Raw genomic sequence first — 14,531 nt, 5'->3', positions numbered from 1 at the left:
GAATGGAGACACTATTCAACAGCAAATTAACTGCTCTGACAACCCAGCTTCACCAGGAATTCAATGGGCACAGGAGAACTGGGCTGGAAGCTCTTGGCATTCCCCTTAAGGCAACTTGCTGAAGGCAGGCTCTCACCTGTTAGCTGTGGTTGTGCTGTTTGCTTTCTTAGCTGGGGCTTTCTTCTGTTGGGTTTGTTTTGGTGGTTGAGCCACCTTGGGTTTTTTTTCCTCCTCCGCTTTTACCTTGTGCTTTTCCTTTTCCTTCTCTTTATCTTTCTTTTTCTTCTCTTTTTCCTTCTTCTCTTTTTTTTTCTTTGGTTTGTTCACTGGCGCTTGTGACAATGCAGCTAGCTGCTCGTGGACGGCCTTTAGCTGGGGGAGAACAGTGTAAAAATTAATCAGACTTCACGGCAAAATAACTGATGCCTCCACATATCCTTCCTCTACATCCCAACATGTAAGTATATCCCAAAGTCTGTGATCAGGCAGTCTAGTGACTGAATTCAGGAGACACTGCTTGATTTTAAATTCTTGAAAGAACGCAGTGCAAGGACTCAAATGAAAACATCGTTCTTGTTTTATAGGGGCAAAAATAAATTAGGCTTAATATCTCTATCTAGAACACTAACAACGTGGTCTCTGGAATCCTGGGTTCACTTCTTGGCTCTCCTACTAGCTTGCTTTGGGACACCTGATAAGCTATTTTATTAATGCTTCGTTGTATTACCGTAGCACATGTAAGCACTGTAGCATCTGGCATTGTACATCTGCATAATAAGAAAGGCCAAGGCCTAAGCACTTGCAACCAGAACAGTCAAAACATCTCACTCCGACAGACAGGGTACAGGGGGGCAATATCCCACAGGAAGTTTGTGATGTATTTTGTTATGCCTGAGCTCTCATACAAAATGAGTCTCTCTGTTCCTCCCAGATCCCTAGTATTGTCTTCACCCTCATTCATACTCTGAGATCCCAGAGGGAAGCAGAGAGCAACAGCACCAAGAATGGCTGTCTCAAAGAAAATTAACATTACATCAAACATGTGCTTACTTCACAGCTGAGTGTTCTTCCCCTTTAGCTGGCAGAAGCAGAGATTGCTTTGCAGCATCCCAGCCTCGACGGGATTTTTAAGAACAAAATTAAACCCTTCCTTCTGCACAGACACAGACAGATAGCTTGGCCGTGGCAATACCTGCTCCTGGAGCTCTGCCAGCCGAGTTGCTCGCTCTTCTTCTGAGTCTGAGCTATCTGAGTCAGAAGAGCTCTCCTCACTGCTGTGGCTGCTCTCTGTGCTTTTGCTCACCACTGGTGCTGTTGGTGGAGGCGGAGGTGGGGCCTCTGCGGGCTCATCAGGCATCTTTGCAAACCTCATCTCAAAGACATCCTACAAAAAGGGGGAAAAACTGGTGAGAAAGAGCCTCAGCCCCAAAGATCTCACTCAGGCCTTTTAAACACACCAGACACCTCACCATGGGTCAGGGTCTTGCTGCATTACACAAGGTGCTGTACAAGTAAATAATAATGTACAGATGGGCATATTCTGTAAGCCCAAGAAAATTCCTCCATTACTTTATATAGTAATGAATATAACATTTTAGGAGCAAGCAGGGCATTGGGCCATGCCATGTGAAGAGCCTAACAGTTCTGCAGCAGAGAACACGGCTCTTTTCAAGGGCTGAAAGAATCACCGACTCTCTCTTGTTGGTGTCAAGAGCAGATCCACACTTGGATCTATGAATGGACACCTCGTAGCTGAACTAAATGTACTCTGGAAGATGCATTTGCCAACACCTTTACCTGAAGCTTCCTGGCCATCGCTACCACTTCGTGGTCTGGAGGATTGTACTTGTAACAATTAGAGAACATTAACCGAATATCTGCTGCAAAACCTTGTGCATCCTGGTATTCCCGACTGTCCATTTTTTTCTGCAAACAAACAAGCCAAAGGGAAAGGGGAGAAAAAGCCATAAGCAGAAGGCATTTGTAGCAACTGCATGGAGGACACGTGCATCTTGGAGACAGCTCAGAATAACCTCAAAAATCCCATTTGTCTAAGAGAACAGTAGTTTGATCCGGCTTATTGGTTCTCAAATAACTTTCAGAGTTTCTGCTTTTTAAAACAAGCAAGCAAACACCAGACAACCGAAGAAGCTGATACTGTTCCATAACAGTTAAGATTCTATATTTGGGATGTTTTCTTTTTCTAAGTAGTACTATATAAATATGTCAGGGTTCACATTCTATTAGAAAATAGAGTAATTTAGAAAAAGGGTTTGCTAAATCAGAAACTAATGTAAACAAAGATCATGGACAGGAAGGATAGGAGTGAACAAACAATCAAGCTACAAAATTACAGGCATACCTTAAGCATGTATTTCTACATGCCGCTTGAATATTTTTGCCCTTTAAATCTGAAAGGGCAGAAAAGATCATGACCATCCAACTCTGACTTCCTGCTAACACAGGGCATGAATTTTGCTTGGCAATTCCTACAGCAAGAGAGGCATTTACAGTTACACTACAACACCTACACTTGATTTAAAAGTCCAACTGATAGAGAGTGGATACAGAGTTCACTCTTTATGAACCTATTCATAATGTTATTTCCTAGTGGCGAAGATAAGGTATCAGGAGCTAAATATTTGCACTTTGTTACTTTCTCTTATTTTTCAGCTCTCACTTTCGTCCATTTCTCTTGCTGTTTGGAACTAAATGACTTGGGTTTAGAGAACAGTTTGTAGCATTCCTAGAACTTAATTGATTTTATGCATATATTACTACTATGTATAAAACCTTAGCTCCAATTACTCTTACCAAAAGGAAAAAGAAGCTAACACTAGATTTCATTTGCATTTAAAAGACCTGGTTTTAAAGAAATTCTTTGATTGCCAAGTGCTCGTAGGCCTCCCTTTTGTGTATCTTGTGCACCTGTATCCCGCAGTGAAGGGAAGGGGCCAACTGGCAGACAGGCTGCAAACGGGATCGGGCAAGACACATCCCCTGTCCGAGCAGAAAGCAAGGCTGCAACCCACACTGGAAGCCTTAACACAAGCAAAATTCCTATTTGTTCAACAGAAGCTACAGAATTTCACAGCTACACAGCAGACCTTGGAACTATCTTGAAACACCGCAGTGACTCCCTACAACTGTTTTTGTTCTGAATAGGGCAGAATTTCACCTCCAGGGATACAGCTTTGGAGGGACCTGCACGCAGGGTGGTGACATTCCTGCAGCCTTACTCCTTCCAGTGCTGCAGCCAGACATCTGTCAAACTTTTGTCAAAAAACCTCATTCTCTTGGTGAATAAATGAGGAGACAGCCTCTGAGCCACAGCACAAAGAAAGGGAAATAGGCTTGTGCTTCTCCTGTCTGAGGTAGAACTAGCCTTGCTTGAAAAGTATCTCAGGCCAATTCCAAAGCAAAACATATGTTCAAACGAAAGGGCCCATTTATTTTAAAATATGTCTTACTGCATGAAAGGCCTTTTTAATGAGCTTGTATTTGTTTGGCACACTCAGTGGCTGATTACTGCCTATGAAATATTTTCCAGTGTCTGAGGCTCCACTTTCATCCAAACCCAATAGCTTTTCAGCCCAACAGTTTCAATCTGTGGATTTTTGTTTTGTTTTCTTGTAAAGAATAATTAACTTAAAATAAAAAAGAACTTTAAATTGAAGGACTGGAATATCTTCTGTTACAAATTCACTTCGAGATATCCAGCTGCTTAAAAAAAGTTAGTACATTCACAATTGCAAATCAGGAGTCAAAGACAAGCAGGATTAGCAGAGGTGCTGGGAGGCCAGCTAGGCCATTATCTGCCCCACGCAATATCTACCACAGCAATCTCATTTTTTCCTTAGAAATCAATTAAATCATTTAATATTCTTTAATATCCAGAAGTTTGTTTCCTAACGTCTAATGTGTCCCTTGCTCTAACGTAAGCCTTGTCCTGCCCACAGAGGATGCAGAAAAAACTTTGTTCTCTCCCTTCCTGCAGCAATCGTTTACACATCTGAAGATTTAACATGTCCCTTTTCTGTTGTCTCTTCTCCAAGGCTAAATTGGACATCAGCCTGTCCTCAAAGCACATACCTTGGGCACGGCATCAGGGCAGGTGCTGACAAGGGACAGGGCCACACACGTCCAGCAACATTAGTAGATAAAATGCCATCTCTACCAGCTAATGAGGACTCAGCCTGATTTCTGGAGGCCTAATTGCACTTTGCAGAAACTGCCTCAACAGAAGCAGATGCTTTGTGAATCTGCATTTGTACTCTAAAATAGGTGCCACTAAATAAATCTTTAAAAATTCCCCCAAAGAATGTCTCCTCATTTTCAAGACCCTGAACTCACCTGTTCTGAAACCGCAGCAATTCACTGCAAGAAAATTAACCAGTGAGCACAGCTAGACCTCTGGAGGTAGCGCTTTATTCCAAAAGTAAACACCTTGTATAAATCCTCCTGCAGAGCAAGGACTGTTACTTGCTCACCACTGAGTAAACCAAAGGCAGAGACATCCACATCACTGCTACCGTGTCCTGGCAGCCAGAGGATGGAGAGAGAGAAGAGATGCTCCAGGTTCCTCCCAGCTCCATCATGGGCCCAACATCAGAGAGGGGGACATGAACGTACTGCAAGCGGGCCCTGCCTGCCTGTGGACAGGGCAGCAGAAGCACAGAGCTGCTATGAAGCTGTAGTGTTTCACCTACTACAGGGAATTAGGGCTGCTGCCTCTTAGGTTTTTTTTTGGGTTTTTTGTTGTTTTTTTTTGGTTTTTTTTAAGGTGTAACCCATGCCTCTGCCTCCCTCTCTCCTCATGCTTTCATCCTTTCCTCTCTTTACTCCAAGCAGTTCTGCCTTTTCCCCCCGCTCTGTGATAACTAGCAAAGAAATAGATGTGGAGATGAGCTCGCTGATCCTGTCCCGTCAGCTCTTCCCACTCTCACTGCCCTAGCTCTGGCACAGCACTCCAGCACACCCTTCTGCTCCTGGCTGCAACAAGCTCAGCTACAGTCCCTCCACCTCTCCCTGGCCACTGGCACAGCCACAACAGCCAACCTGCCTCCTCCACCACGCACGCAGAGAAAACAATCTCCAAATCCTTCTGAAGCACACCTCTGCTGGGTGCACTGCCTGGAAATAAATGCTCCTGGACACGAAGGATATTCTCTGAAGAAAATCAAGCCTCATGTAACCAGAGACCCAAAGTGACAAGCAACCAGGTGTTGGGGAATCTATTATAGCTGCAGCAATGCTTATGTTTTACTTTCTCACATAATTCCTTCAAGATTAGTTTGAAAGCTATTAGTCGCTCTGCTTTACCACAGCCATTGTCACTTGTTTTAGATTCAGTTCTGCACCTTTCCAAGTCACACAGAAATCCCCTGACACTGGAAAATTACACTGCCTGAAAATGGCAGGTTTCTGTTCCATGCAGTTAATGTATTATAGACTGCATCTCAGAGAAGTCACACTATGATCTACAGGCCAAGAGCAATGATAATAAAACACTCCATAAAAAACCAATACCAGACAGCACTTCAAACAAGTTTATTAACAAAAATACTACCACATGGAAAGACAATCCAGAGTCTTTACATACAAAAGACTCCACTGGATCTGCCATTAACTTGTCTCCAGTTTTCTGCCCTACACTAGTAAGATACAGAGGGAAAATACCACCTGCACTTGCAGAAAAAGGGCAGAGGCGTACACTTTTTAAAAGAACAGAATTAGGACTATAAAGAGATTTAAGCAAGAAGTCACCAAGCCAAGAAATCACAGTTTTGCACCTAGATTTTGCAGAATACAGCACAAATTCTCTTACAGTAAGAAGCCCCCTAACAACACATCAAAATACCAGCTTTGAGAGAGTCAGGATTTCACTCTCTCCATCTCTAATCTTACTGCATTCACCCAGGGCTTGATCTACCAGGCTGCAGGTATCTCTGGAGACCCACAGCATCCCTAGGAAGCCAAGGGAACGTGACTGAGCTGAGAACAGGTCTGAAAGGACAAGGTTTACCAGCAATCCCTGTAAAGTCAGTACAGTAATTGAATGAGTTCATCCAGGATGTGATCATCTAACGACTTGTGTTCACAAGACCAGTAGAGAAAAGGCTATCCATAGCACTTCATCATCTAATGTGGTAACAAAAGAACCATTGCACTGAGCAATAGATGCTTCTTCCCACTTCAGTAATTTCTGTGAACCAGACATACTTTGAAATTCCTTTAAAGGCTACTGGCCAGTTTATATACTCTTAGAACAAATTTTGACATGTATGCACAGTAAAAAGCATCATATATGAAGGTTCCTGATGCCACTTAAGTACTGCACTTCTGATCTGACTTACAGAAGAACACAGAGAACCCCATTTGCAACCTGTTGCTGCTCCCAGCCCACTCACTGGCATCAGAGGAGCAAGGTCAGACCCTTCAACTGAGAAGGTGGTGACCCCTGGAAGGGAGCAGATCAGAGTGAGTAAGCAACCCTGCTTTGAGCAGGAGGCAGGCCTCCTGACCAACCTGAATTATCCATTGGCCTATGATCCAAGCCATGTGGATGGACCTCCAAGCTGGTGGAGAGGAGCAACTCCAATGCAAAGTGAAGCAAGCAGACCTTGACAGCAAGTCATCCAATTAAAACAACGTACAAGGATTAAGTAGGCCTTCAGTACTGGGCATCCAAAATCAGCGGGATGGTGAACACACTGCAGTAGCAAAACTGAGGGGAGTTTCTTCCTTCCTCATCCATGCTCAAGAACAAGAGAAAATAGAAACTTACCCAAGAAAACACTGGGACTTTCCTCTATCAGCAGAACCTTAGAGCTAGATACCTAGCTGCTCCTGCTTCACAGACTACCATGTTCAAGCTAGCCCTTTCTCCTGCTTCTACCACTGTGTTTCAGGGTCCCTCTTCTTGCCTGCAGCTCACCTCACCCTTCGTATTGCCCTCTTCTCCTGCCAGGAAATTGCTGCAGGCCTTTAACACAGCTTGGCTTAATTGAAAGTCAGAAATACTGCACATTGCATGGCTTTTGTAAACAAAGCATGGGCACTGCAAGCTCAGTAGAAGAACGGTCTCCAAGCCTAGCTCCAGCAGAGCTTGCTTACAATGCTTTTGCCAACTCATAGGCAGTCTTGTCTGTACAAACCCAATCAGTAATAATAATTAGTACTTAGATAGTGCCTTCCAGATATCTGTCCTCACAACAGCCCTGTGAGGTAGGTTAAGTATTATTATCTCCATTTTATGACTGGGAAAACCACAGCACAGAGCTGTGGGGAAACTTTCCCAGAACCATAGCATCAGAACAGCAATTTTAACTCTGGTGATGCCTGGTCTAATCCTCAGTGCACAGACCACGACAACTATTTTCTCACCACTAAACAATGCAACTAAAATACTTGTAAAAAATATTGCAGCTGTATTAAGAACCCCTGCAGCATCAGGGCTGAATGGCATGGCACATCAGAGCATGACACACCAATTTCAGGTACTACATAGTATTTGCCAAGGAACATGAAAGGAATCATGAACACAGCTGCCCTTTTGTCACCTGGGCATTTAGACAATCCCAGGCATTGTCTCAGCTGCCAGCAAAACACTTCTGGCATGCTAGTGAAAGCCAGCAGAAATACCTTAATTTCCTGCACAGGGAAGACAGTCTCACCTCCACCAACACTGATTCCAATGGCTGGCTCACAAGCAGAAGATGGGGACTAGAAAAACATGGCTTAGCTCCATGGATATTTGGGAGGCAGTCAGAAAACCTCCCAGTCTACCTTGAATATTGGACCATACTAAGCTAAGCTCTTGAAGAGCCAAGCATAAACCACACAAGCATCACATTATTTCCTCCCCTCCCCGAGTACCAGGTGATCATCACGTTCCAGTTGGAAATGCTCAGCGTAAGCCTATCTGGACCACACATCATGCCAGCAAGCAGGCGGGCAGCAGTTTCTGGAAATGGGATACTATCAATCGAATCCTATGAAATACAGCACCTCTTCTTCTCAGAGCGCAACACAATCCCAAGGACATAAGTTTAAATAGCTGGACTATCCACAAAGAGGAGAGGATGCCATCGTACAGTCTGCTTTGCAGGGCAGAAAAAAAAAAAAAGCGTCCCAGGTTATGGGGGAAAAAAAAGAGAGGGCAAGGAAACAAAATATAAAAATATCCAGGTGATATCCAAACAGGTTCAGTTGTCTACCCTTGTCCCTTCCCCCTCCCCCAGAAGGAGCCAGTCCTCTGCAACCAGAGGGCTGTGACACCCTGCAAAAGAGGTGGTAAATGTGGACGTACTTTAACAGTACTGAGATCCATGGGGTGTTTGATAATATCATGATAGTCATGTAATTCCAAGGCCTCTGCATCAACAGGCTTGTAAAAGGGCCATGCATAGGCTGCATGCTTCTTCGAGAGCATCTCCTTGAGAATGCTGTCACAGTACTTGAGGTGCTCAGAGAGTTTGCCTTTCTTCCCTGCGTGCTGGGGGACCTCTCCGTCTTCAAGGTCTTTCTTTGGTGGTTTGATGGGCCGGCCGCCGCTCTCCCGTCGAGCGATGATTTTGGCCTGCTTGGGGTCCGAGAGGGGCGTGGGTGACTCGCTCCTGCTGGCAGTGATCGCGGAGGTGGTGGGGGTTGTGGTGTCTGCTTTCCGCTTCACTCCCTTTTTCTGAAACAGCAGATGGACAGACTTCATGAGTACACGCCCAGCTCTTGTGCTACGCTAGCAGAAACCTAGCACAGTTCACCCTTGTTTTTGAGATCCGCCTGTCCTCTAACAGAAAATGCAATTGCTTCACTGGGATAAATGGGACTTGAGACTAGAGGCTTCAATACACAATTCAGTGACTACAACACGATGTATTACTACATGTCATCTGAGCCACAGTAACCAGCCACTTGCACGTCTCCAACCCAACCCCAAACATGACGCAAAATGTGTTAGCTCTATGTATTTCACTGAGATTTAAACTAAGGACTCTTACCTCATCTTTGCCAAGGGAAAGGAGTGCGCCCAGTCGATTACTGCAGCTCAGCTGATGCATCGTGACTTAGTAAGTGTCAGTAACTTAACCACATGTCTGAGTCCCCAGTGGCAGGATCAGGCTATAAGTTCTGAACCAAAGCATATTAATCACCAAAGACTCATCAGCCCTCACTCCCTTGTACTTAGTAGGTGTACTAAGGCAGATTGCTTATTATGGACAAGAGCAAGAATTTAATGGTTTTGCATTAAGCAAATAAAACCTCTCACATAAATTCAAGCTGCGACTGTCCAGTCAGCTCTCTCTTGTGCTCCTATGAAGGATTTATTTCTCTTGAGAGAAAGGGGGGACAGAAAAATTCCTTAGGGAAACCTAAAGTAAATCCCAAAAGAATTAATTTTGCAGCATGCATCTGGCAAACTCACTTCTGGGTTCATCCTTAAGTTTTAAAATTAAATTGATTCTCAGAAGCAAGTTATTTGGACAGAAACTGAAGTACAAGACAGGTTTCTGAGGAGGACAGCTTAGCTGCAAGAAGATCCGACTCATGATTTCTCTAGTAATTCCCAAACTACAGGGTTAAATAAGCAAAACAATTCTGTGGCTCTGCTGGTCCATGCAACCTCACCTTAGAGAACACCAACACTGTTGCAGTTAATTCCCCAGTTTAGAAAAAACCCCAGCTTTCTCTGAGCTATGCTTTCATCATTTTTAAAGCAATACACAACTTGCTAGGAACATTCCAATTATGTAGAGCAACATTTTCATTCACCCATAAATTAACATAGTAAATAGAAAAACACCAATGACAACTCCCAGAATATTACTCAGTAAGGAAGACAGAACTAATGCACCCAAAACCTGCAGGCAACAGTCTCCTCCAACTGGAGTGACAGGCTTGTCTTGAACTGGTTTGTGGCAGAGAGGAACATTCCTAGTGCTGAAGTCTGCAAACCTTAAAGGAATAGTCCCAGAAAAATCAGGAGCTCAGCTACGGAGGAAAGAGATGCTTTGGGCTATATGGTGCAAAATGGGGGAAACCTTCAACAATCTTGTGGTTCATGGAGCATCAGCACTGGCTAAGGCATGGTCAGATGAGAGCTTGCAACTGAGTTGAAGCAATTACAGTTACCATCACCTCAGCTGGGGTGCGGTAAAACTGGCAAAACTCTTCCCAACCCTGACAGCAAACACTTGCCTGAGCAAACCCCAAAGGGACAAGGATGGCCAGAGAGGCAAGGAGTCAAATGTGAAGAGAAGGAATGCACATAACCAGCAGTGAGGGGATGAAAAGAAAGCACTGCTTAGCAGTATTGCCCTCTGAAGAGAAAGGGGTCGGGTTCTCCATTTACCTTGACTACCGGTGGCGTAGGAGGCACCACGGGCAGTATCGGAGCAGCAGGCGGAGGGGGAGCAGCGGCGGGAGGGGCAGTGACAGGCGGGACATTAGCAGTGATGGTTGGCACAGGGGTGGCAGCAATGACGGGCGTCTGAGACACGGCTGGAGGGACGTTCTGGAACGGGGCCGGCGGGGAGACGGAAGACACGGCCACTGCTTGCTGCGCTCCTTTCAAACGACAAAGTGAAAACGCACTGCAATGTACTGATGGTTACAAGTGCTGACAAGACACTGGGAACAAAGTGACACTGGTGCCGCTGGACTGTGAGATCATGGGCTTGGCAAAAGGCTCCCAGTCCTGGGCCACAGGAAGAGCACAAAGGACACAGTGTGATTTGCTTGGTGCTGTTACCCAGGGGGTCAACAAAAAATGAGAAATCACTGACCTAAGTCCTTGTACCATGAGCTTTAGGCCAGCCACATGCAAGCAAAATACTTCGAGCTTTGCACATGGGGTGTGTGTTGCTCTGGGACAGTCTTTACCCCTCTCATGCTCTCAGAGCTACTCTGTGCTCAGCAAAAGAGCAGGAGCTCAAGGAGAGTGAATGGAAGGAGGTGGCTCTTTTGGACAGCTGCTGTCCTGCAGAGACTTCAGTGTGGGAGTGTTTTTACTATGCATGACAAATGGTAACCACCACTCCCCTACTACCAGCTAAGCACCAAAGCACTTCAGATTTGCCACAAGTTATACGATGAAAATAAGAGACCTGGGAGTAGAGCCTAAATCTCCCAATAGCCAGGCAAATGTCTCTTATGCCAGACCTGCACTGTTAAAGAACTGCCAACTAGTGTAAAGTTAAGGGGGACAAACCTAGTAATAATCAAAGTAGCAATACCCCTCTATGTTTCTATAGCAGCTTTTATCATAGTATGCTGAAAAGACACATCATCACAAATTTGTCTGAGCTTGGATGAAGTTGTAGCTCCATTTGGCACCTGAGATGTGGGAAAACAAAGAGGAACAGTTGACTTTCCCAGAGCAACAATTAGACCTTGTTTACAGAAAAAAAATCTGCAGTTTAATTCAGCCCACACAAGCTTCTCTATGAAGTGTTTTGCCATGCTTCCAGACATTTTAGTCCTAAATTCACTTAAAATCAAATCTAGGTAAGGTGAACTAAACTTAATTTCTACTGATATGTAATGGTCTACACAGCCTTTTGCAATGCCTTAGTAAATCCTTTCTGTTAATCAAACTTTATTCTATGATGTTGCAACTGTGCGTGCAAAATAAAATAATGCTATGTGGGGTTTAGGGGATTGGCAAGATTAGAGTCCAAATCTCTGTTGTGTCAGATTTCTACCAGGACTTTGGGTGAGCTAGCTGTATAAACTCACGTCTACAGAGGCATTTTATGCCATGGTCTGTTACTTCCAGCAGACTGGCATGCCTAACTACCCTGCCTCTTCTTGCCTTGGTTTCTTCTTTGCAGACAGGAAGCAACAGCATTGCCCTCCCTCACTGAAGCGCTGCATGGATGGGTAAGTCACAGATGGCAAGATGTTTGTATGACAAATGCAGAGTGGCCCCAAGACAGACAAGCCCTGAAACACTGGGTGAACATTAGCTAGACATCTCACGCTTTCCTCTCCACTGCTTTAACCATTAGACTATATGCTGCCTTCCTAGTCTTTTCACCATTTGCAAAGCCAGGCAGCTTGGAAGGTGGGTCAGGCCTCAGCAACAGGCCCACAACATTTCATGTCACTGGACTGGGTTAATACCTGCACTCTGTGTGCCTGCTGACGGCTTGCGACCTTTGCCTTTAGGAACCGGGGGTAATAATTCGACTTCCTCCTGAGGCATCTGGGCAACCTTCTGCAGAAATATCTTCTCCAGGGCTTGGGCCATAAGGACGATGTCATCTGTGGGCTGCAGAAAGAATACAAGCCCATGCTGTATCATCCAGGTAGCAGAAGCAGGCAGGTTCAAGATCAGGCTTTGAAATCTCCAGTGACACTGCCCTTCCAGTAAATGATGGCACCCAAGCTCCAACAATAAAAATACTAGCTCTTCTCCCTCCTTGCATGCTACCCTCCTGCTCTTCTATTCTGGTCTAGCATGCAATAATTACAGCCTCTAATATGCTGTATCCAGAGAGTTATCAGGACTTCCAGTAGGAGCCTGATAACTAGCACCCTGTGCAACAGCGTGGAAGCAGCAAACTGGAACAGATGAGCTGTCCTCCCCTGCTTGCCAACAGGTCCAAGAAAAAAGTGTAAACACATACTCTGTGGCTCAAACTAATTAATTTGTTTATTTCAGCTTGTTCTCCAGTATGGGTCAAAGATGACAAACCACTGCAGAAAACATAATACAAAGAATAGAGGCTTTTAACAACCTAACAAAACAGCAAACAAGCCAAACCCCAAATAATAATAAGCAATTTAAAGGTGTGCAAGTATGGACGAGATATGGGCAGAGAACAGAATTATACTTCCTGAACTGCTCTCTCCTGCTAAGAGATACTATTTACTGCTAGACAGATAATGTAACACATAGCAGTAATACCCCACAGAACACCTGCAAAGCACTGCATAAACCGCAGCTCATCTTAAATAATTCCTAACTGAAAATAAAAGGAGTAAAAAGTTGCTATGTAACCCCAGAACAGAAATCTACCTATAATTAAAAGGCATATTTGCCATTTTAACTAGTCTGGGGGAAGAAAGACAGAGCACAAAGACAGCTTTGTGCATTTCAAGTAATGTGGTTGCAATTAGTGGCATTTCAAATCCTTGCAAGGAAGGCCCTGAGCACAGCCGAGCTGGCCCTGTAACAGCAGAAGGTGGGGTCTTTTCTAGGCAGTGCCCCAGCTAAAGGCTTGTCTGGGCTCTTTACCTTGTTATAAATGTAACAATTTGTAAACATGGTGTTGAAATCCTGCATACATTCACTGGCACTCCAATAATAGTTATGTTCCAGGCGCTTCTTGATTGTCCCCATGTCCATGGGGTTTTTTATTATTTTGTGATAATCCTGTTGGAGAAACAGGAAAGACATTACATCTCCAATATGCAGTGTTCTTCACATCTCCCTCTAGTCCCAGTTTTCTCCTCATTCCCCCTCCCAAAAAAAACACATCCCCAAATTTTCATGGAAATTATAAATATCACCTTTGCTTTTTTTTTTTTTTTTTCCCCTCTCGATTTTGTAGGCTTTTGGTCTATCACTATTATGAACTTGACTACAAACCACAAGAACTCCTTCCACAACCACCAGTCTTCCCCAGCTCCCCCCAACACATGCTTAAACACACAAATTGCTACTTGGACATCACCTCCTTTTTCTAGGGACAGCTAGACTGGGAAGGCACTAAGTAACACGTGGAAGGAAAGATGCCCTCTGAGCAGCTCCCCCTGGAAGCTTTTTGCAGCCTTCATACCCTTTACGAGGCTGTAGGTGCTGTTTTGGACTGTGCCACAGAGTGGAAGGGTACCACACGTACCAACACTGCCATGATGTGCTTCATGCTCACCTGGGAGCAGAGGTCGGGGCAGCAGGGGCAGCTCGAGCTCTGGCAGGGTGTTCAGTTTAGCGGTGAACTGGCTGTGCTTTGGGAAACAGCATTTCTGCCTCCCTTTTTAAAAGGCTGCCTCTGGCACTTAACAGGAGTTTATCAGTGCCAGCACTGGCTAAGACTGTGCTAAAAGCTTTGGTCTCCCTTTTATGGGCATTTCAGCCCTTAAAAGGCTTTCACATGTTAACCCAGTTTCTCTCTGGGCTGGTCTCAAGCATTTGTAAAGGCTGTGATTAGCCTGGCGATGCTGTGGGCATGCAAGGTTATACACCATAATTTCTCATTCTGGAGAAGAGCAGCAAGCCCTCTCGCTGCACGTGCACACAAAGCCACGTACAGCCATCGGCCACTCTTTGAGCCCAACCCTCAAGCACGATCTGAGAGACCGGTATTTCCAGACAAGGCACGCTAGGGAAAAAAAGGCAATCCTGCTGGCTACTGGGCTTGTACAGATTTAGGCCACGTGTGAAAAACAACTGTTCTTCCAACTGACGACTCCTTTAATTTTTCTGGTAACCTGCCCTAAAAGCACCTCAAAATGCCTCACTGAGAAACTAAATCCACAAAAAGAAGACACAAAGGAGCACAGACCTAAACAAATATTATACAGGC

General features: G+C 44.8%; 1 protein-coding gene across 2 annotated transcripts in view; it reads right to left on the bottom strand.

Moving 5' to 3' along the window:
• The window catches only part of BRD3 (bromodomain containing 3), a 42,987-nt gene that overhangs the window by 8,786 nt on the left and 19,670 nt on the right, over positions 1 to 14,531 (bottom strand). The window contains exons 3-9 of one of the 2 annotated variants that reach the window (XM_033011955.2): positions 13,241 to 13,378; positions 12,124 to 12,271; positions 10,352 to 10,566; positions 8,312 to 8,683; positions 1,798 to 1,926; positions 1,193 to 1,384; positions 137 to 372 (exon numbers count right to left, since the gene is read on the bottom strand). In XM_033011955.2, coding sequence (XP_032867846.1) covers positions 137 to 372; positions 1,193 to 1,384; positions 1,798 to 1,926; positions 8,312 to 8,683; positions 10,352 to 10,566; positions 12,124 to 12,271; positions 13,241 to 13,378 — 1,430 coding nt within the window. The remainder of the gene's footprint in view (positions 1 to 136; positions 373 to 1,192; positions 1,385 to 1,797; positions 1,927 to 8,311; positions 8,684 to 10,351; positions 10,567 to 12,123; positions 12,272 to 13,240; positions 13,379 to 14,531) is intronic. The other variant, XM_042786480.1, reaches the window with a different exon arrangement.

The sequence above is a fragment of the Tyto alba genome, unplaced genomic scaffold, assembly GCF_018691265.1.
Source record: "Tyto alba isolate M040663 unplaced genomic scaffold, T.alba_DEE_v4.0 Super-Scaffold_11, whole genome shotgun sequence".
NCBI classification, from domain to species: domain Eukaryota; kingdom Metazoa; phylum Chordata; class Aves; order Strigiformes; family Tytonidae; genus Tyto; species Tyto alba.
The sequence above is the reverse complement of the archived record's forward strand: the minus strand, read 5'-3'. Positions and strand labels throughout refer to the sequence as shown.